Source organism: Mytilus californianus, unplaced genomic scaffold (assembly GCF_021869535.1).
Source record: "Mytilus californianus isolate M0D057914Y unplaced genomic scaffold, xbMytCali1.0.p SCAF_13, whole genome shotgun sequence".
NCBI lineage: Eukaryota > Metazoa > Mollusca > Bivalvia > Mytilida > Mytilidae > Mytilus > Mytilus californianus.
In genome coordinates this window covers 24,541,234-24,565,386 of record NW_026262615.1, presented here as the reverse complement: position 1 = coordinate 24,565,386, position 24,153 = coordinate 24,541,234, and the positions used below count along the sequence as shown (strand labels likewise).

At 32.1% G+C, this 24,153-nt stretch overlaps 2 protein-coding genes across 2 annotated transcripts in view; one reads left to right on the top strand and one right to left on the bottom strand.

The window, feature by feature from the left end:
* LOC127723404 (contactin-5-like) overlaps window positions 1–24,153 on the bottom strand; it is a 164,582-nt gene that overhangs the window by 70,305 nt on the left and 70,124 nt on the right. The gene's annotated exons all lie outside the window — the stretch shown is intronic.
* LOC127723405 (uncharacterized) lies at window positions 5,201–13,891 on the top strand. The gene is made up of 4 exons (XM_052230018.1): window positions 5,201–5,265; window positions 9,671–9,753; window positions 11,322–11,659; window positions 12,735–13,891. The coding sequence occupies exons 3-4, from the start codon at window positions 11,329–11,331 to the stop codon at window positions 13,406–13,408; spliced, it is 1,005 nt and encodes a 334-aa protein (XP_052085978.1). The 5' UTR covers window positions 5,201–5,265; window positions 9,671–9,753; window positions 11,322–11,328; the 3' UTR covers window positions 13,409–13,891.

Sequence of the window (24,153 nt, the reverse complement as noted above, 5' to 3'; positions counted from 1 at the left end):
CTTGATGTCTCGCGAGCGTTACACAAGTTATAATTAAGTAAGCACATGAAAGGAGATCGTCATAGTTATTAACTCGACCCTAAAAAAATACTTTGCATTTATGAAAATTGCTTTCGTTAAAAAATAATTTACTAATTGTTATATATCTCTTTGAAAAGATATTGCCTTGACATTTTTTGAGTCAATTCTTTCATTATATTAACAATACCCTACTTTACATGAGACCAAATCATTTACAAGCTTTAAAATGTTTAATTTGTTCATGTTGTTATATTATACTTTATGCAAATTTCTTTTACTATCTATACATTTCATTGGACACGCGGCATTTGTTAATTTTCACTAACCTTTCATAAGCCCAGCACACCAATATTGATTTTTTTGTAATGTAATAAAAAGTTTGAAATCTGAGTTATAGTGATAATTATCAATATCTGCAGCAACATTCAAGCAGCGCGTGCATGAGGAGTATAGACCGAACAGTTGAAAGTCTTCGTTTCTATTCGTGATTTCTATGAATGAAGTCAACGTTGATGCTGAAATGAAGCTATAGAAACAAAAGTTCCTGATTGAATTTTCGAAGTCATCCCTTCGAACGCTCTTTTATTGACTTCTTCATGATTTGTTCGACAGTAATGGAATGTATGTGTCAAAAATGGCATCGGATATGACCCACTTATCATAACCACAATATCGTCCGTTTTTGCGATGTAACATTATACCGAATGCGACTGTCAACGTATCACTTCATATTTACTGAATTTTTACTCTAGTAGTGATGTCTTTATAGGTTTGACAAATGACATTTCCAAATGAGATACTAGTATATGTTTGAATCCAACTCACCGGATATGGCCCATCAACGCATTTGAAAAGGAGTACTAGCACAGGTGTTACTAGTACAACAGGAACTACTGAACGTTTTGGAGCGTCCGAGTTTTACCCTTGCATAGATTCTTGTGGAGTTTAAATCTGATCAAAGCTGTTCAGTCATGCTTTCATAAGCACATGCAAAAATATTGATGTCCCTTGAGCACATGAGTTCTTAACACATATGCAAAAATGGTTATTTGGAATCTTTAACAAAATAACTTGTAATTCACTGTAAGTTTGGGAATCCAACGTTTAAAATATTTAACGAAAGAGGAGATTTTGAAATATCATAAAAATGTCATTCTTAACATATAAAAAAGGATGATAAAAATCTCCCGCCTTTATATTCGATTTCAAAACGTCACAAACTCCTTCAAAAAAACAGCTGATAACCAGGATGTCTAGATGTTTGAATAAACAGCTTTCTTAAGTTTTCACCTCCATTCATTCTAAAGTAGAAGATTGTCTTCCAAATATTTTGATAAAGTTTACTCAATCAGTGGTGTCAATCAGAAATGAATTAAAAACAAATCAAAAGACCTGCTCTGAACTCTGCAATCACATTTATTTCAATTTTACAGTAACATCAACTTTTTTTATATTTTACGCTCTATACTTCTAAGCCTCATGCACAATTGACACATTTTTACTCATGTGTATTGTCTATATGTTATTCTGTTTTTCCTTCTTGACATATTTATTTGTTTTTATAGTGATTAAGATTATAACAATGTTGACTGCTGTACCCCTATTTGTGACATTTTTACCTATTATGTCTGTTTGTTTTTATTCAGACATTGTTGTCAATATAATGGAATTTTTTACGACTATCATACAAGTGAGAAGTTTAGCTAGCTATAAAACAAGTTTTGATCCACCATTTTCGACTGTTTTGAATATTGTTTCATAGTGATTGTCAGATTATCTGATGTAAATGCAAATTGATCGATTGATAATATTTATTATAACAGTAATGAGATGTGGTAGGATTACCAATGCAACAACTATTCACCAGACTGCGATTTCAGGAACTTCAGGTCACTGTATAACATTCAACAATGAGCAAAACTCATACTTTATAGTCAGTTATAAAAGACCGTGACATGACAAAATGTGATATAATTCAATCAAGAAAACCAAGTGATGTTCTGATGATCGGATATAATCGAAAATCAAATCGATTATTGAATATTTTTTATTAATGGATTGTAATTTTCAAAAATTATTAATCGATCATAGTAAAATTATCTAAACAAGTTCTTTTTTTACAAAGACAAAAGGCATGCTTTTAGACCTCCCTGTAAATGTAATAATGCTTTAAAACACAGCAAAAATATGCATATTGGACATATGCTTAGCTTGCTGTCCAACATTCTGAATAATCTATTATAATATCCCAGCCGATTCGCAACACTTCAGAAAACCGGTAGCCTAAAATATGACAAAATATCAATGAAAAATAAATCTGACAGCAACCATATCCACCACTTAATTACAAGCTCTAGACTTGGTACACATTACGTTAAAACATGTTTATGAGCGGTCAACCTTCCCCAGTTTAAAGAGAACAACATCAGAATAAAATACAAAAGACACAAACATGACAAAGAACAAATCTGAGAGTACTGACTTTTTGTTTGAATCCAATTAAAACTAATAAATAAAGAATGTTCTTTCTTTCTTAAGACAGAGTTAGTGTAAATAGTGAGGAAAGCGTGACCGTATGCAGTGCCAGAATATTAATACATATTATCGACAAGATGTAAAACCATTATATAAGTTTTCATAACCATATAGCAATACATATTTATTGGTGCCACTTAAAGAGCAGAATATGCTTACCCTTCCACAACTACTGATGTGATCCCCCCTTTTTTTTTGGGGGGGGGGGGGTAGTGTTGCTTGCCTTTACTTTTATATCATGTATATGTAGTGGTTTGCAGTCAATGTACACTGTTTTTTGTCATTTAGTCGTCTTTTTTTCAGGATTTTCCTGGTCTCTCTGACTTTACATGTATGAGTTTGATTTTTCCTTTGATATCTTCTGTCTCTTTTTTATATTTACTTATGTTTTAATTTATCCCCCAAAAACAACAATGTTAGTACCAATAAAATTTATATTTGAGGATCATACTAGGGTGTTTAATTGATACGTTTATTCAAGAATCAATGAGTCAACATTGGAGTCAAGATTTTCAGGCTTTATAAACAACATCAACATACAAATGAGATTTTGATATTCCTTTTGATATAAGGTACAGCCAAACTTTCAAACCAAACCTTTGAATTTCATGAAAGAATTTAGTAAAAGTTTTCAGAAACATATGATATTGAAATCACCGACTTCATAATTTACCACTTATTAAAGATTACATTCATTGAAATCTAAAACGTCACCACAGAAACAAGGATAGGGAATGAGTTGGAAATATACACAACTTTAAAGGGCCAATGGAACATTACCGTCTAAAACCAGAAAATTAACAATAGGGAACAACAAATTGTCTCTCATTTTGAAAAGAGTTTCCCGCGTGAATTTGAAATATTCAAATACTTTTTCTGTTATATTGCCGATTCCTGTTTTTGAAAAGCTGCTAATGTCAAAATTATAATCACAAAAATTCGAATTTTCATAATTAGCTCCTCATGTGTTCGTGAAACGGAAATTATTTGTGTCAAAGAAACTAATGACATAACTAAATATAGAGGAAACATTATAGTAACTGGTATGCATTTTTTACAGTATTAACAGACAAATCTTTTTAAAGCTTGATATCAGAGCTACCTTATCCTTAATGTAATCTGTCAGCTGTTTGTTTATCGGATATTCAGGGCTGATATTATTTATATGATATATTGAATAGATTTACATAAGGAAAAATGTGTTTCTATATTCTTATATTATTTGCATATGAATGAAACACCGAGACAATCAGATCTTAGCTTGCTGTCCAATTATTCTGATTAAGTTGTTATAATATCCCAGCCAATTCTCAACACTAGAGAAATCCAGCAGTCTGAAATATGACAAACAAATCAATGAATTAAAAGTAGGACAGCAACCACAACCACCACTGAATTACAGGCTGTTGACTTGGGACACATCACATTAAGAATGTGTTGGCTAAATAAAGGCAACAGTAGTATACCGCTATTCGAAATTCATAAATCGATTGAGAAAAAAAACAAATCCGGGTTTGTGAGCGGTCAACCTTCTCCAGTGTTGTATCAGCACATCATAAGAACAAAAAACAAAAGACACACAGACCAAATCTTAGAGTACTCTTGTTTACTGAAAGCTAGTTTGAATCCAATTACAACTAATGAATAAATCATATTCTCTCAGACTCAAGTATCAATCAGAACACATCCAGCAGAGATAGTGTAAAGATGTTATAAACAGCCTTAGAAAGCATGACATTTTAAAATCCCAAAATTGAAATACATAGTATCAACAAGATGTGGCACCATTACATAAGTTTTAAAAACTGTATAGCAAAACATATGTATGGGTGCCACAATCATGTAGAGCAGAAAGTAAAATAACAAGAATACCGAACTCGAAGGAAAATTCAAAACGGAAAATCCCTTATCAAATGGCACAATCAAAAGCTCAAACACATCAAATGAATGCAAAACAACTGTCATAGAATGTGCTTACCCTTCAACAACACCGTTATTTGATTATCAGCTCGCCACGACAGCACAAAAATGTCCAATTTGCTGTCATAGACCGCTACCATTACAGATAAACACAATCTACAATTATAGAAAAATTTTCTATCAGTTGAAAAACAAAATCTTTACAGTTATACAGATCTATTTATTACATAACATATATATGCACTTTCCTCTGAAGTAAAGGGTGGGTGGGTGTATATGGGATACTTTACTGTCGGAAAGGCGAACCTCGAATGAAAGTTCTAGACTACCTATACTATAATTTAGCCCTAAATTCTAGCATGAAATTATCATGATTTATATTACCCAAACAGGTAATAACTAACTGTTTATCCAATCGAATTAAACATAAACATATTTTTTTTATTTTAGCACACGTGCTTTACGTAAACAAATACACGTGTTCCGGAGTAACCTTTATAAATACATTTTATCATATGACAACAAAATCAATTCGATTTCATTAGAGGATATAAAAAGTGTGTTGTAAGTCTTATCATATTTCCTAAATCAACAGTCAAAAATTATCTTTCCATCTCTTTGTTAAAATAACAGACAACCAATGAAAATTTCTCTAGTTCAAGTATTGTAAATTGCCTGCCGGAAGGTTTTCTTCTTTCGTTTCAAGTTCCTAGAACAACTAATCAAAATAATAGGAGTGGTGTGGATAGCAGAGGGTACGACTGTAAATGTATCTCAATTGAAGGAAAGGTAACGTTTATTTTATTGCAGATGAAGTTATCAGAAATAATATATATTTCATTTACAACTTTACATCATTTTTCATCTGGCCAAGATCAAAAAGTATGCATACTGGCTTTACAATGATAAAATATGGTTACTTCAGTCAAATTTAAGTTGCCAATCACAAATAACATATCACAATTCAGATATATAAACGTTAGTACATCTCTAGAAAGTGCATCTGTGAGAGGGAAACTCGAACCCCATATGTAATTTAATGACCCCATATATATCGTAGTAGGTCACTAGAACACTGTCTTACGAATTTATCTTACCGACTATCTTAACATGTGGCATTAAGACTAGTGGCCTATCAAAGTGATCAATTCTTTAATATAAAGAACCTACTTCCACTGGTCTATACAAAAACAAATGTCAACAATAACAACGTGTTAGCTTTCAATGTGTTTTATGAATTTATTTCAATCGTTCATCATCAATTTCTCCATCTATTTTCCGAGTGACACGTTTCAAATTTTTCCTCAACGCCGTGTTGTTTTTATAAAGGGACGTAACACCACTATTAACGGTGTATTAAAATAAACCACGCCTACTAACCCCATATGAAATATACAGGGTCTCCACGCGGTCGCTTTTAACCAATCATATTCCTAGAAATGTATAGGGGGTAAGATTAAGGGCAGTTATTGGACAGGTAGAAACAATGTTTTGTTTTGTTAATATATGAAATATTGTGTAGGGTGAATTATGATTGTAATGTAATTGCGTTGTCCAAAACAGGCAATATAAAGACTTTATCTAAGTTACCCTCTTTGTCAACAAATATTTATAAATAGTTTCAGGAATTATGAATAGATTACTCGCTGCCGGTTGTAATATAATGAACGCATCGACAAATCTAGTTTGTATTTGTTTCTCTTTGATTTCCATGTATTTATTTCTATAATCAAAGTAAGTCTCGTGTTCTAAATCTCTTCATATATATCATTTCAACTGTTCTGCTTTTAAGTTAAAATTTTGAGAAATTGCGTGTAATATAAATAAGAAGATGTGGTATGAGTGCCAATGAGACAACTCTCCATCGAAGTCACAATGTGTACAAAGTAAACAACTATAGGTATTAACATCATGTACACTTTTGAATGTATACTTTTAATCTACATGTAATTGAACTTTAACGTCTTCTAAGTGTAACAACACACTTATTATTTAGATTGCATCTGAGTTAGTTGCATGCATTAATTAGATTCGGTTGATACAATTAACGTATTACAATTTGGTTTTGTAGATTCTGATTCCTTTGTCTGATTAAATTTTTCTATATCATTCTTTAGGGTGTATAGATGGAATACGGTCAATACCTTGAAAACAAAACGAAATAATTATAATATTTTAAAAGGATTTTTCATATTTTAATGCTTTACATGTTAAAACCATCAAAAATACTAGACTTATAACTTGGTACGCGTTTTTCGTCTACATAAAACTCATCAGTGGGGCTTGAATCAAAACAGTTTGAAGGCCACAAATCAAATACTAACTTGGAAAGATTCATAAACCAGAAATTGCACCTACAAAGTTATCTGCCCAAAGAAATAATGTATGTTAGACAAATTTATATTTTATAAAAATTCAGCAATCCAAGCACGTCAATAAAATAATTAGATGCGATATGACTGCCATGCGGAAACTGCGCAGATGACTTTTAGGTACACACCATAAAATGATTCTGTACTTGATTTGTCATATTTACCCCAGGAATGGTTGGTTAAATCATACAAATTGAATTACATTTCGAACTAACACCACTAAGGTTGGGTTTCTATTTGCTTGTAAGTACATTTATTCAAGTGTTTAACACTTATGATAATTAATATTCGATCGTATTGTTTTAATACCAACAAAATGAAAAATTCTTAGAACATGTACTTTACAATCCTTGCATAAGGAAGTGTTTTCTCTCTTTTTTTTTAGTTTCCCTTTAATTTATTTTCAATAATAGTGTCTGAAATCTACGATTATATGGCTATGATAGATGAATTATCTATTTGTGGAAAAACAAACACAATTTCAAACAGATACAACTATGTATTCAACAGTAAAATATTTTAAAATAAATTACTTCATCTATTACAACAAACATAATGAATATTTTAAAATTAGGCCAACATTTCTGTACAGAATTGTATAAGATAGTATGAAAATAGATAAATTGAGAATAGGTTGGGGTTTTTTTCTGCGGCATTAACTCGTTTTTATTGAAATTAAATAATCATGTGGCAATTGTTTTGGAAAATAACAGCTTCTTTTACTTGAATAGAAATGTATGACTAAGAATCATATCTTTTTATTTCAAATATTAAAACTTTTAATGAATTGTTGATGGTATATGAGTAGGATTGCATTTAAGACACATAGCTAATCAAACACACACTGGAGAAATAACTGCAGCGTTAATGTATTCATACATATTGTTATCATGACGCGTCGGTTTTTTTTCTGTAGAATAAATAAAGACCGAGTCGCAATAATAAATACTAAATACTTATCTTAATTAAGATGGCTATATTAGCATCGCAATTTTTATACTATATACATATTATATTATATATTGCGCGGTGTGTCGTATGTTTACCTACGGTCTTCGAGTACAAAGTTCAGGTTTTTTTAATATTATAGATAATGATATTTGTATGACTATAAATACGGTCGGATATCAATCAAATTAATTACAGAACGACTCTCAAGAAGGTTGTAAATAAGAACGAGCTAAAGTTGTTAGGAAATAGCGTGCAAAATTATGTATTAAAATATCTGAAAAAAGGTATATGTCTACGAACTTCGTATTTGCTGGCATAGTATTGTTCATAAATACGTTTTGTTAAAGTGGTAAATTTTTAATTGTGATCAGAGCCTATTTTCAAAAAATTGTCATTGGGTGCTGGCTGCCATACGGACAATTCTTTTATTGGCGGAGTATCAATCTAGCGATTGGTTTTCTCGTTTGAATTGTTTCATCTCTGATCGTCTATGAGCCTTTAATAGCATACTTTACCGTGAGGGTTTTGTTTATGGTCATTCGGTGACAAGCAATAGATCAAATCTTTCCTCTGTTGGCTTCAATTGATAATTGTCTCATTTGCAATCATAACACATCTTATCAAAAATATATACAAACTGCTACTGTCAGATGATAAATGAATTGTTAGTATACGTTCAATGAATAAAGAATACATAATAATACAATATTTTACCTATGCATGCCTTATTTTAATTTGATAAAATAGTAAATATTTACTTGAACTGAGAAGTCTAATTTGAATTACCTTGTGCAATGACACACCAACTTTATAATTGATCCACATTGCATTGGTTGACTGATACGTTGTGTTTCTAATTCAACTCACTAGCGACAAGTTTTTATGATCTAAGATCTTTAGATACACGAATAATAATAACAATAATGGTACCAATTTCATTGCACCAGATGCGCATTTCGACAATTAACGTCTCTTCAGTGATACTCGAAGCAAAAATATTTGGAAGCTCTAGACCTTATGCGAATGGTAAATAGCTGATAAAAAATGAAAAGGGATCGAAAAGGTAAAGCAAATCCCGGACAAGAAACCAGAGCTATGCATTAGGAAGAAACATTCCTTAATAAGCGTCTGATATGTAAATTTACTTATAGTGTCCAATTCACGATTGTTGACCTTTGAATAAGTGTAGATACTCTTGGTGGGTGATAGCGTTTGACGTCTTTAACCGAACAGTTTTATCATTTTTACTTTTTTATATTCCTGTTTGCTGGTTCATATTCTGGACGCCATTCATTACTCCTTTCAATTGGTAAGGCCAGCTGAGGACCAACTCCGGGTGCGGGATTTTCTCGCTGCATTGAAGACCCATTGGTGGCCTTCGGCTGTTGTCTGCTCTTTGGTCGGGTTGTTGTCTCTTTGACATATTCCCAATTTCCATTCTTAATTTTATAGGAGGAAACGCTTGACTTTTGCATTGGCTTTCCTTGTTGAATTATATTTGTCACATTGGCAACCATACCATATATCCTTATTTCTACATTTTCGGTCGTCGCTTGCTACGTTAATGTTTAATGTGTACAAAAACACTACAGTAAAACATTTATACGTGCAATTATTTAATTAGGTACCTAATGATAAGAAATACTAAAATGCATTCGATATATTATCATATGGCCACTGGAACAAGATTAAGAATATAGTTCGTTTTCGAATTATGGTGCAATAACGTCGTATTTTGATTTCCATGTAAGTACATGTAAAAACTATTATTATAACTATTTCCACTCTGGTTTAATACGAACAACATTAGATATCATCAGGAAAAGTACCTACAATTTTTTCATCAGGAAGTTTTTCTCTCTTTGTTTCAGCTTCCTTAAACTCATATTTTTCATCATTCATATACAATTGTGAGGAAACAAGTGTGTATCCAGCATCCAAAAGAAAAAAAAAGGTAAGATATATATTTTGGTGATGCTTGTATAGCAGGACACGCCTACATGTCAACGCACCAGGTCTCGCTCCTTTTTAAATTCGTGCGATTCTCTCAGTGTTTGTTTGTTATATTGGTTAGTCTCTTCTTTATCGATTTACGAGATATGAACATCAGTAAACTACTGTCGCCTTAATTAATCAGACAAGAAATATACCTTCATGTTATAATCGAATACTTTTAGTTCAAATCAGAAAATGTTTAGTAAACATTGTATTTCTACGTGCTTATCGATGAATTAATTGCTACTTATTTCAAAATTACCATATCAATCGCATATGATTCCCAATCAAAAACAGCATATTTGGTGACGAACATATTGTCATTATCTTTTCTGTCTTTTGTTCCTTAGACTCCTTCTTTAAGAAGTTTGCCAGAGTCAAATCGTTTTTATTTTATTCGTGGAATTTGGTGTTTACGGTTTTGCAAGTCTGGTATTTAGAAGTTGATAAACTGTTAATCCTTACCTATGAAAGAAGACCTGATGTATGTCTTCTGTGTATTTGTTTTTGAGTTGCCTTTTTATTTACATATACCTCCAATATAAATTTTCGTATAACGCCTTTAATTTAAATAAATTTATACAGCAATGAATTCATTCTGTTCATACAATTTTAACAGGACTAATGAAATGAAAAATGCCACAAAACAAACAGACGAACAGTCAGACAAGTTTTTTGATCAACAAAAGTGAATATTAAGATTGTACACTTGGTATCAACAGATGATTGAAAGATTAGCTCCTACCATATGCTCTTATATATACCAGTATTTACCATGTGCTTTTATCTACATCATTTTATTATTAATTTACTTTTGTTGTGACATGATAATGACTTTGGGATTTTGACAAAATGTTCAGATGGATAAATATTATTAAATTATAAAACACATTTCACCAAAAATAATCATAAGACTGTAGTGATACCTTAAACAAGATCTTCAAAATTGAGGGGGGAAATAATATGATTTAGAGCCCTTCAACTAGACGGGAAGTATCCTATACATTGATTAAAGACGAATCCAAAACTATTGATGATTTGGATGCAAATTTAATTACTGGCGCTACAAAATCTACAAAAAGAAATGTGTATTGTCATTGAAATGTAATTTTAAAGTATGAATAAGTTAAACTCAATATATTTGTATTTGAATTCAGTATTCATTTAATATAAAATAGAGAAGTTGGATTAATCTATACTGGGATTTAATGTTATGTGCTATACTAGATCCCAGATGTACATGAGGCGACGAGGCTGCAAGTTCAAATTTAGTTTGTTTGCAAAAAGTAAAATAAGTTGGCAAACAAAAATTGAAAGTGGTGAAAAAAATATTGTTTTGGCGAAATGGATTGCGATAAATTTTAAAACTAAACTCAAGTAAAATGTCACTAAAATTTAAAAAACTAAGTTTTATACCTGGACTTACTGTATGCTAACTGATAATTGGTATACTATAATATGAAACTTTGCATTCATTGCATAAGGAATTTAATCTATAATTGAATGTATGTAATCATATCTTTTTAGAGGCATTATGGACGAAAACTCCAGCAACCAGAACAATTATGATGATAGAATTTTATCTGGAATGAGGAAAATAACGTATTGGGAAATATACGGTATTAAACGTTTTCCGTACCGTGGAAGGCGTAGATATACACCATTACTTTCCCAATCTTCAGATGGCGGTATGATTATCTCTAATGACGTTTTCGGACTGACAATCAGACAGTTTGAACGAATGTATAAAGTTTGTTTGAATAGAAGGAAAACACACGAACAGTGGATACTGAACCTTAGATATCCTGACAAATCTTCAAATGAGTATTTGGAATACTTACAGAATTGTACAGACTGCAATAAAGGTAATAACTTTATAAAACTAATTTCTCTAGACGATGACAGGTGTCTACTAGGTGTTTATGTAATACAATTGAAAAAGACATTCTAAAAAAGGAGGAAAGATGTCAAGATTGAAATTCAAAACCACAATCCAAGGACAAACATACAACACCATTGCCAAAAAGAGAAACGAAACTGGTTATCCGGAATATAACAGTTTCTTCCTGCTCTTCATGAAAAGACAAATTGGTAATAAAACGTATTCGGTCATTTACAATCGTTGACCAGTGGGTGGAATGAACTGAATTGATAATATAAATAAAGCCTCTAAAGTAAATTCCGTATTACTCGTTGATATGTTTTTCTGGAACGAGAAAGGTGTAATTTCAGTACACATAAGTTAATGATTGAGATACATTATATACAAAGATATAATTTTAGATAGTACAATACTTACTCTTTACAAAATACTAATATAAATAAATAATGTTAAAAAATAAATACGTCGACTCGCAATAATAACGTAAACTGCGAAATAACTCATGTGGTACGGTAGCAGTAAAATTGATATGACTCTTTATCAATGAAGTGTGTCTAATCTAATTTGCTTTTCTAAATTAACCTTTATCAGAAGCGCTCAAACTGAATTTTTGAAATAAAAAAAACCCATCTGAGTCTATATATGCCTACGGGTATAAAATCCTTTGTGTTTTGAATAATTCAACAGTTAATAAATATTTGATTTACAAAAGAATTTACGTACTGAGGATACTTAATGTCAACAGGTAACATTTTGATGACAATAAATTTACTACAAATGACCGAACGATTGATTTTTTTAATATTCAAGTTAAAACACTATTGATGAGTACTAGGCCGATGATACCCGAGAAAGAAATAACCAACATGATAAATATTGCTCCATATTGTTGTAAAATGGCATACCTGATTCAAAATATACGACGTCAGTTGCGTCTAAATAACTCAACATTGACGCTCTAATCAGAACGATTGCTTGGAATACTCTAGGGGATATAACATTCTATGTACGAACGTCATTTACGATTTTATAATAGTAAACACAATATTTTATTATAGATCACTTGCTTTGGCTTGCAAATGACACAAGGGAAAAATTATTATACCAACACCTAGTAAAAACAGTTGGTACTGAAATAGATATACGAATAAGACAACGGCTATTTATCATACAAGATATGATCAGCAATGCATGTTCTATGGTTCGCTCACAAATAGCAAGTGGAAGTTTGGCAGAGGGACTTGATTTACCAGGCAGTGACATAGATCGAATGAACGTTATCAGAAACATGGACGTAATACAGAATGAAAATAATATCAAACAACCAATACATCGTACAACACTTGTTATGGAGTCAGACATTGATCATCCTGGATTTACTCGACTCAGATTGATATCAAGAGGGTATGGGATATCGCTCCATGTACAATGTCACTGTTGTCCAGGTCAATGTACCGGTAAAAAGTTCTATCTATCAGTAAACCGCTTTCTTGATAGTTATAGGCAATTGTATAGGAATGAGTCGGATTTGTCAGTAGATGTACACGGTCCATGTATATCAGACCGAGAACAGACGGTAGATCTTGCATACTGTCTTCGGAGTAAATATCTACCTCACAACGCAATTCCATGGGCATCTCGTAATCGATGGCAATGGCCGCCTAATTTCGTAATTGACAGGATAACAAATTCCGGATGTTTGTTAGTACCTATTGGACCAAGACTATATTAGATAGTGACGTTTTATGGAGATTGTCTTTCTCTGTGGCAGAAAAAATACTTGTACATTCGTTTAATTTCACTCAACTCTTATGTTACGGTCTTCTCAAATTAACATTAAAGAGTATCGTTAACACGAATAATGATGTCAAAGAGTTATTGTGCTCTTACTTTCTGAAGACGGCTTTATTCTGGGTCTCGGAGGAAGGGGATATTGACACATTTCAATTACCTACATTGAGTTGTTGTTTTTTTCTCTGCCTTGATAAATTAATATCGTGGGTAAACATCTGCTACTGTCCGAACTATTTTATACCTGAACACAATATGTTCCTAGGAAAGATCAATCAGAGTAACAATACGAAACTAATAATTGTACTTAAGAGTATAAAGTGTGGAGGGATTGATGGATTGATAAAGAATTTATTTTCGCTTGACAATAAAAACAGCGGTTTATTAAGTCCACAGAGTGATTTTTCGTCCACTAAGTTAGACTTTCTTTAGGAAAGCTGGACCGATAGCTTTATCACCAGATATTTCAAATTGTTGTAAAGGACTTTTATTTACTGAATCTTTACTAACGTCCGAATCGTCTACATTTATTATTGATGTGTGTAAATATAACTATGCTAAAATCAGTCAATACATAGCACAACTTCTACCATCGCCAAACGTAGGCGAAACGTACAACATACGCAAATGTTATCATAGACATTTACAAGAAGGTATCAATGCAGATGCTGTTTCGGGTTGGTTGTTATATGCGTCGTTTTATTATGTGATAGGACAATACAATGTTGCACTTAGTGTAGCAGATTATGTTCTGTCAAAGTTTACGCCTAATATGGTGTTATTAACTTGCGTTTCCTATGATAGAGAAAAGATAGATTATTACAGACAAAATGTACATTCTGCTATGACATTGAATGAAAAGATTAAAAGTGCTACTGTAGGCTATATCTGGTACATGAAGCACTCTTCATTAATACCTAAAGAGTTACAGCTTGAGGTAGAGGACACATCCATTTCAATACCACCTGTGGTTATGTCGCACTGTTTAAGATTTCTTTGTTATCATTATCTTGATGATATTTTCAACAGACAACATGCGTTACGTGAATTACACAATACAATTCAATATCTATATTTTATTGCACGAAATTCCTTTTCATGTACATTAACAATACTTGGAGTATGTTATGAGATATCTGGAGATAAAGTCACAGCTTATAGGTGTTATGATCAAGCCGTGTGTAGTAATGAAAAATGTCATACAGCAGAAAAAAGGAGATGCAAACTGTTTGAAACCTTATACAATCTTCATCGTTGACAAAGTTTTATTGACTTCCCCACCAAACGGTCTTTAGTTTCTTATGAATCGTTATATGATAAAACGGAGACAAACATATATAAGGGTCTGGATTGGGTTAGCAGAATAGAGAATAATTGGTAAAACGCGCAGAATAAAGAGCAAACATATAAAGACTAGAGAAGATTAGACCAAAAATTAAGAGAATAGAGAATAATGGGATGCTGAAATATAAAGAATATAAATTAAGGGTACAAATAAATAAAAAATAGGGGGAAATGGTATCAATAGAGTTAGCCAAATTGAAATATACATAATATGTTATACAGCACAAAGGCGAAACAAATTTTGAAGAATCATACACATTGATTGTATATGTATCTCAGGGAATGTTTGTGAACGTCAGCAAATTCATATCTGTCACAATGGCTCTTTATTTTCTTTCTTTTTGTTTGTGTTCACAGCGTGGTTACTAAAACATATATTTTTTTCATTGGATGTCATTTACAAATGAAACATCACAGGAGACTTTAAATTTCTGCATTTCAATCAACATTTATTCCTATTGCATCTATAGTTACAACAATTTAAAATCACAACAATTATTATGAACGTATATTTTTTTCTATCATCTACAGTAATGTAATATGTAATATGCTTCCCCGACCTTTCGCTATTAATAGAAAATTCGAGAATCATATCAAAATTTTGCAGGTAGAAAGTTGTATGTAATAGGTTGAGAATGATAAAATTTTGTGTTTCTCAATCCAATTTCGTGAATCAAGTATATTATTTTGAAGAAAATTAGCAAAATTTTTAGTTTTTAACTGAAGAGATACCCCAAATTCTTTCTATCTTTAAGGATCCATAGCTCCTTGAAATCGATAACATTTTTACTTTACAACCTTGCCAATGTTTTGAAAATATGTCAAGAACATGAAAGGCACCAGTGAGGCAAAGACAGCATGGTATAGCAAAATTGCTGTAACGGTCTGGTCTTTTGATTTGAGGTCCTTTGTCAACTAAAGAAAACTGAGGTCAAGGTCAAAGGTCAAGGTCACATTCTAAATTTTGTATTTTGCTTGTTATTACAACATCAGAAGCCGTCAAAGATATTTTAATTTACTAAATTGTTATATGCAACACATACATTTTGGTTGAAAGGGTACGTTGACATTTAATGGGAGTTTTCACCCCTCATTTAAAACTAGATGTATGGTGATCCAACTCATTAACCATATATAGTAGAGACCTAGGGTCTTTTGATTTGAGGTCCTTGCTTTATAGCTTTGAAATTTAGGTCAAGGTCAGAGTTTAATTTGATGTTCTAAATTTTGACCTTTACTGTAACTTATTATTTGTACATGCTAAAGTCATATGTTTTTGCATTAGGCTGTAAGACATTTGACCTTGAAAGGTCAACCGGAAATGACCTTGTCTTAACCAGAAGTAGCCATTTTTTTCATTATCTTAATGAAAAATTTACTAGACCTTTATATTTTAGGAATCATTGTGAATTGAGGTTTATTTGAAACCAGAAGTTGAATTTTGTAAACCGGAAATAATTTCTCATCTCCCTTATTTTGAGCATAAATATATTAAAACTATATGTTTTTAGAATCAGTCTAAATCAAGCTATAACCTGGCAGTAAAATTGACATTTTTAAACCGTAATTGAATATTTTTGTATCAAAAGATGCACGTTTTGGGTGGAAAGACTTTCAATTGTTCTCTGAACAATTGGTTTTTAATTTTAATCTGATTTTCTTATAAAATTTTAAATATATGGATTTGTATATATTTGATGTACTTAATTATCTGTTCTTGCTTTCTGATAACTTGGTCCCTGTTTATTTGCATCCATTCGCCTTTCGTTTTTGGAAATCAAAAACGAAAAACAAAGAAACGAAAGTTTTTATGTTTTTGTTTTGTTTTAGATATCTTAAAACATAAAAAAAAGAGTAAAAACGAAAGTGTTTTCGTTTTTTAGTTTTTGTTATTAATCTTAAATTTCACTTTTCATTTCTGAGAATATCAATTCAAAAATGAATAATGTTTTCATATGTGGTTTTAAAAAATAAAGATTGTCAATATAGTATATGTTTTTAGAACCAATTTAGTATGGTTAGTACCTATTATAAATAAACTCATCAGATACCAGGCTTAAATTGTATACGACAGACGCGTGTTTCGTCTACATAAGGCTCATCAGTGACGCTCGAATCAAAATAGTTTAAAAGGCCAAATAAAGTACGAAGTTGAAGAGCACTGAGTACCCAAAATTCCGAAAGGTTTTCCCTAATACAGCTAAGGTAATATATTCCTGGGGTAAATATGAAGGATATTTGAATTTAAACATGGATGTACAGAAAATAGACCGCCTGAATTATAATTAAAATATGTTGATATATTAATGAACAAAGACTTTCAAATTATCTTATTTTCATCAATAACAAAATATACAATTGTGTTAAATTCAAGTATTAAATGGAAAAAAAGTTAAAAATTTATTGGCAAAATATATTAAAATGACGACGGAAAACGACCCTTATCACCCCGGTTTTTGGCGGTGTTCGAGTTGCTCGGTCTTTAGTTTTCTATGTTATGTTTTTTTTATACTCTTGTTTGTCTTTTGATCTTTTTTCTTTTTTTGCCATGGCGTTGTCAGTTTATCTTCGACTTATGAGTTTGAATGTCCCTTCGGTATCTTTCGCCTCTCTTTTATAATCTATATATTAGGGTACAGCTTTATCAACTTGTGAAAGGATAGAAATTTAGAATTATGAAAATTGGTAACTTAGCGGTCAATATTATACGCATATTGAGGACGATAATATTTTGTGCTATATACAAAATAAACTCCAAAGTAACTCCGCAAGTTGGCATTCTGAGTCGGGGTTAAGCAGACAATCTTATGAGTCACAAGGGAACTGTCCAAAAGAAGATATGCAACAATACTCTGTCACGTTAATATAACTCCCAGACCTACTTAATTAAATATAAGAATAATGAGATGTGATATGATTGCCAGCTGTGATAACCATCCACCAGAGATTTATTGGCTTGGATTAAAGCAATTATAGGTCACTTTAAGACCTTCAACAATGAGACATGACAAACGAGAAAACCAATAGCCTGATTTCTGATAAAACAATACTGTGGATTAACTATTACTCATGGTCTATCATGGAATGCCAATTTTCGTGGATTTCTTTGGAACAGGTGAACCACGAATCTAAATATTCAACAAATAGCAAATTTTCTAAAAGCTTGCATTCAGACTTTTCATCAAGCATCTTACAAAACAAAGATTTAAACGCTATGATTAAAAAAGACATGACAACATTCCATTGTATTTGTTCTTCTTAATGTCGGACATTACCCAATGATTAACTTGGGTGTAGAATGATGTCATTATGTATTTATACATGCTCCCGTTTAGCAGTAAAACCGGTGTTAAAGTTGGGCGTTCGTTTGACTATGCAGGATGCATAAGTACACAGCAAAGTCCGGTCCGAATGGGAATGTTTAATCCGATGCATCTTTTCAGATGGCAAACGGACAGAAAGTCACGGTTAAATCCTTTTATTGTTTGAATAGGAAAAAGTTTTTAAAAATACTATATTTCTATAAATCAAATCATGGTATGTCTAGGAAATGTATAATAAGCTTTACTAGATGAATAATTGTCTACTTTTAATCATAGCAAGGATATATCTATAGGCCAGCACTTTTGAAAGCACACTTTTATCTTTTTTGTCAAAAGAAAATTTATTTCACAACTAAACTAAATTGTGACTGTTTGTCCTGTGGCTTCCTGTACTACATGTGCAATCGTTTAATATTGTTGTGTTTATGGTTTCGATTATCGAATGGTTTATGGTATATACTATCGATCGTACATAGTTCATTAACCATCTATTAAACGTTCGGGCAGCGTTCCGTTTGCGTTCGAACAACGTTCGGGGAGCGTTCGAGCAGCGTTCGAGCATCATTCGAACTAATTCGGGTATCATTCATTTTGTTGACTTTTACGTTACACGGACTTTACATCTAAATGATAATTTCCTTACCATAGCTGAAAAAGAAAAGTAAAGCCGGGGTCAGCAAAATCTCATCAAAATGAAAAACATCTTACGAAAGTACATACCAAAACATGTGATTGGTGTTTGTTGGGTGTGTATAGTGAACGTTTTATTTTAATACAAGTAAAACGCGTCAGATGTTCACGAACGTGTTTCAGACCAAACAGTGTTCTTGATCGTCTTTTTCACACATGCGTAAGACTACTACATGAATAATAAATATAAAAGTAAAATATGCATCTGCCATGCCCAATGTACCTTCCGGCGTATTTACCTACCATTGTGATTGCTGGAAGGGCTGCCAATATCAAACACAGCTGGGAGTGTAAAAACTTAAATGTTTTTGAGGAAACGGGGTTTTGAACAGTTTTGATGACTATGTTAAATAACGCAATTATTCCATCGAACTTGAAATAACTGGTTTAATAGATACACTAAAGTGTGCCTCATATCTAGACTTGCATCTAGAAATTTAATTAACAATGAGGATCTGTTGAGAATGAAAATCTAAAATAAAAGAGATGATTTCAGCTTCTCAATTGTGAACTTTCCATTTCTATGTAGCAACATTGCAGCAGCGCCTGTATGTGGAGTTTATGTTTCTCTGCTGATACGATATTTCAGATCTTGCATTTCCTATCATGATTGTCTTGAAAGATGGTTGCTTCTTACAGGAAGCTATTAAACCAAGTGGTAAAATTAAAGTCGTCCATTCGAAAATATTACGTGATGTTTCACAGATGACGACGGATATGTTCCAATTGTCGGAACCACAATCCCGTCCTCTATTCGGAATGGGTTGTGCTCATTGATGACGGCCTATAGTTGCTAACTTCTACGTACATTTGGTCTCTGGTGGGTAGTTGTTTCATTTGCAATCACACCAATCTCCTATATCAGTTTTTGCAGTTTAAATTGAAGATACATCAATAACTGTGTCAAACTTTCATGGAGTTTTCCGAAACTTGCATAGATGCTTCGTCATTATTAAAAGACAGTATTAGGGGCAAAATTAAGAATATATGTTTTTTTTATTTCTCTTTGTTTACTGATAAAATGACTTAGTTTGTTTTGCAGTTAAAATTGAGATTCAGTAAAGATTTGATAAAATCAATAACTTCGTCGAACCTTCGATGAACTTTAGATACAGTCTGAGGTTATGTTAATGTAGACACCAATAACTCTGTCAAACCTTTTTAGACTTTGGTGACACTTTGACTTTCGCTTTTCAGTTACGAAACAAAATAATGGCTTAAACAAAATTTTGAAAAACATATTTGTTTTACAAATGACTTTGTAATACTTGCATCTTATTCAACTTTTCAAGTTCAAGAAATAGCAATATGAAGAATAGATAAGATTTAGAAAAAAAACGTAGTTTATAAACACATGGGCTTTCTTCTAAACACAATAATATTATATTGATTTTTTTATATTAAAAAAATCATGGAAAAGAGTGTGAAGTCATACTTTTATAGGACTAATGTGACTTTCTAGAAAGTCCGTCAAATAAGAGTTTTGCTCTTTCATGGATCAATGGACATTGAAATGTGATAGTATGGGACGTAATATAGTTTCATCTCGAAACATATCCTTGTCACCTAGATATAACATAAGTCCCTTCAAGTTACATAGCTTGACAGTGGTGTATAGCTACGTTTACATCAAAAGTCATGCTTCTGCATACGTCTGACAACATAGAAAATCGTCATAAGTAAATAAGTGCTGGTTAAATTTTATTTAGTTCAATCACGTCATCAGTTGTCCTTTCTTGGAACTTTCAGTCCTGTTTTGTTTTTGATTTGGCCTTCCAACTGTGCCGAGTGCCACTGGTGAGTCTTCCTTATGTCGTAACTACAATACTCTTCCCTTTTCACGAATGTGACTTACCGAATTATACTATTTACCGGATTTGTAATAACGTAAGCAACACGACGGGTGCCACATGTGGAGCAGGATCTGCTTACCCTTCCGGAGCACCTGAGATCACCCCCAGTTTTTGGTGGGTTTCGTGTTGCTTAGTCTTTAGTTTTCTATGTTGTGTCATCTGTACTATTATTTGTCTGTTTGTCTTTTTATTTTTGGCCATGGCGTTGTCAGTTTGTTTTCGATCTATGAGTTTGACTGTCCCTCTGGTAGCTTTCGTCCCTCTTTTACGTAGACGATACACCTGGTATATTTGATGAGTTTTCTCCTTTATCTGTTTCATTTTGAATTATTTGTGGGTTTTAAAGCTCAACAAACAATGTGGATATAACTCATAATTACACCTTATGTAAGAATCCTGGGTTTTGATTGGTTGATAGCCAGTGTATTTTTCACTAATTTACTGTTATCAAATGAATATCGTTCATTTTTTAACGCCGCCGGGGTATATGCAAAAAGGATATGCCTTTTTTACCCTCTCTGCCGTGGTATTTGCCAAAAAATACTCTATCCGACTGGACGCTTGTAACGTCACGATCGTCGAATGCCTTATCACGATCTCCAGTTTACATACTCTGGTTCATTGTTATATGGGGAGGGGGGAGAGAAGTTGTCTCATTTGCAATCATACCACCTAACCTTATGTTTTAACTCAGCAATAAATATATTGTTTTTAAAGGCAAGTAGTAAACAACAATTGCATTGCATTAATTTATCGTTCTCTGCATGTCAGTCCGTCTCGATTTGGTTATGAAACAAAAAAGACAGATAGTAAAGATTACTTAGAAGTAAAAAGCGGGCGTAAAGAGTAGTCTATGGTCACGAAACATGCATCGATAAATTTTGTTCGTCCAGAGGTAACCTTGTGTACCTCTTTCGATAACAAAAAAGGTCCCGTTTTCTATATTAAAGTGCAGAGCCTAAATAATCAACAGGGATACGATGGGAGAGTGAATTCTTAACTTAAATAGAAATACTGGCAACAACTGATAGTAAATAGTTTGACCTTAGCTGTGTTTGCCAAAACCTTTCGGAATTTTTAGTCTTCAATGCTCTGCAACTGCGTACTTTGTTTGGCCATTTCAACTTTTTTAATTCGAGCGTCACTGCATGGTGAGTCTTTTGTAGACGAAACGCGCGTATGACGTACAAAATTTTAATCCAGGTATCTATGATGAGTTTATTAAGTAGAATATTAAAATGTAAAATAAGAAAAATACCGAACGCCAACGGAAATTCAAAGCGGAAAGTCCTTTATAAAATGGCAAAATCAAAAGCTCAAACAAATCTAACGAATGGAAAACAACTATCATATTCCTGACTAGGCACAGGCCTTAACAGATTATAATACCAAGTCGTTTGTAGTTTAGAAATTTTAGATTACTTAATAACAAATGGTTCTTTCTTTTAAATTTATAGATGACTAGCTGAGCTTATCCTTACTTGGTATCAATTATAGGAAGATAGTTCATGAATACTCGTAGATTTTTTTCTTCTAATATTGATATGTTTGATGACATGGTATGACTTTCTTAGTTACAGAATGGTACAACCCCATTGTGCGTTGTTGTTATAGGACGTATACTGATTAACGATAAGCTATATACATTTGTATGCATGATCGACTGTGAGTTAATTATGATTTTTTTTTTTTTAATGTTTCTTCAAAAGTTGAGATGTTGCCCTTCAAAATAGCATTTTCTGGCAATAGTTTAAGTGCTGCTAAAAATTATCAGAATACAGAATATTTTGCATCATTTACCTCAGGGATTAGGGTCCAAAGTCCCCTGCCGTATAAAACCACCTCTTTTTCCTAACAACTGTTCTGCACATTATCCCATCACTGTTTAATAATAATCATACAAAAGTCATGTAATGACAGTTAATGTCCATTTAAAATTTTACACTAATGTAAGAATTTTATAGAATAGGCATATTTTTAATGGATATAGAAAAATGGCCTAAAAATTAAAGAATACAGATATCAAAACCCTCATGCTTTTCTCCGACTATTTATAATCTTTTACACCAAATCTGTTTAATGTGCACTAGCTGTTTGATACTTTAGTCTGGGAGAACATTTATTTATTAGTTGTTATTGGCTTATAACTAGCTTATGGTTACTGTGAGATGTCTTAGATCAGTACTTAGTGTCTTTTGTCTATATGTTATGTTGTGCTGTTAGGTCATTGTACTAGGTTATGCAGGAGTTTGAGCACTCCCACAAATGTTAAACACGCCAATTTCTTTGTGTTCCTATCCCAGTAATTCAGTGGTTGTTGCTGTCTGTTATATTCTTTTTTTATATGTTCCGTCATAAATCAGGTAGTTTTTTTTTCAATTGAATTGTTTGAAGTCCGGGCCTTATATAGCTGAATATATATGGTACAGGTAAAGCTCATTGTTAAAGGACATACAGTGACCTTTAATTGCCTAAATCCACATGTTTTGGACTCTGTTGAATAGTTGTCTAATTTGCAATCATACCAAATTTTCTTATTGTGTTTTGATGGTAGCTCTTTGCTGACTGTATGCTTAGCTGATGTAGGATATTTTAAATATGAATTTATTAGTCTGTAAACCATAAAAACTTATTCATTGAATTTTTAAAAATCATTAATAAGTGATGCATATCTCTGTAGGGAAAAGACATGTTTACTTTTCTTATTCCTGTTTATGTAGGATATTGTTATTTAAGGTATTTATTGGTTTATTTTGCATAACTCTTGTACTGTTGTTTTATTTATTTCACATTTACCATAGATGGTGAACTAAAAACCTGTCATTTAAACAAAAATGGTATATACTACTTTATACATTAAGTGCTGAAAATAATTAAAACCAAATTATGCACCCCCTTATTTCATAAATAAAGTCCAGTTACGATTACAAAATGTATATGCTCCTTTTTTGGAAATCTGGAAGCCACAGTCCAAGGAGGAAAGACATGAAACAATGGCAAGTTATACACTGCCAGAAGATAATGGGAGAAAGATCCAAAATATTGTAAAAACAAATGTGTGCATTTATTATTGTGATTGGTGAACAATTGAAAAAAATATGAAATTTCAAAATTTTGTCAATAACTAAAACATCACAAACATTTCTGAATTTACAGTGTAAGTTAATGTGAAATGATGCATTGTTGGCTACAAAAAGAAAAAAAGATTATCTTCAGGAAGTGAAAGTTTATGGTTACATCCTGATGAAATATTCACTTTGATATGGTGATTCACTCATATCCCCCAAAAACTCAAGGTTAAAATTTACATCAATTCTTGTTAAAACAAGTTTTCACATGAACGAGACGAAGAATTCATAGAAATATATGCCTCAAATTGTTTAAAGGGCATAATAATAATTAAGTGATTGATAGCTATTTAATTTCAAGGAGCAAATAATACATGCATATTCAGGATGATAACAAAGATATATGAA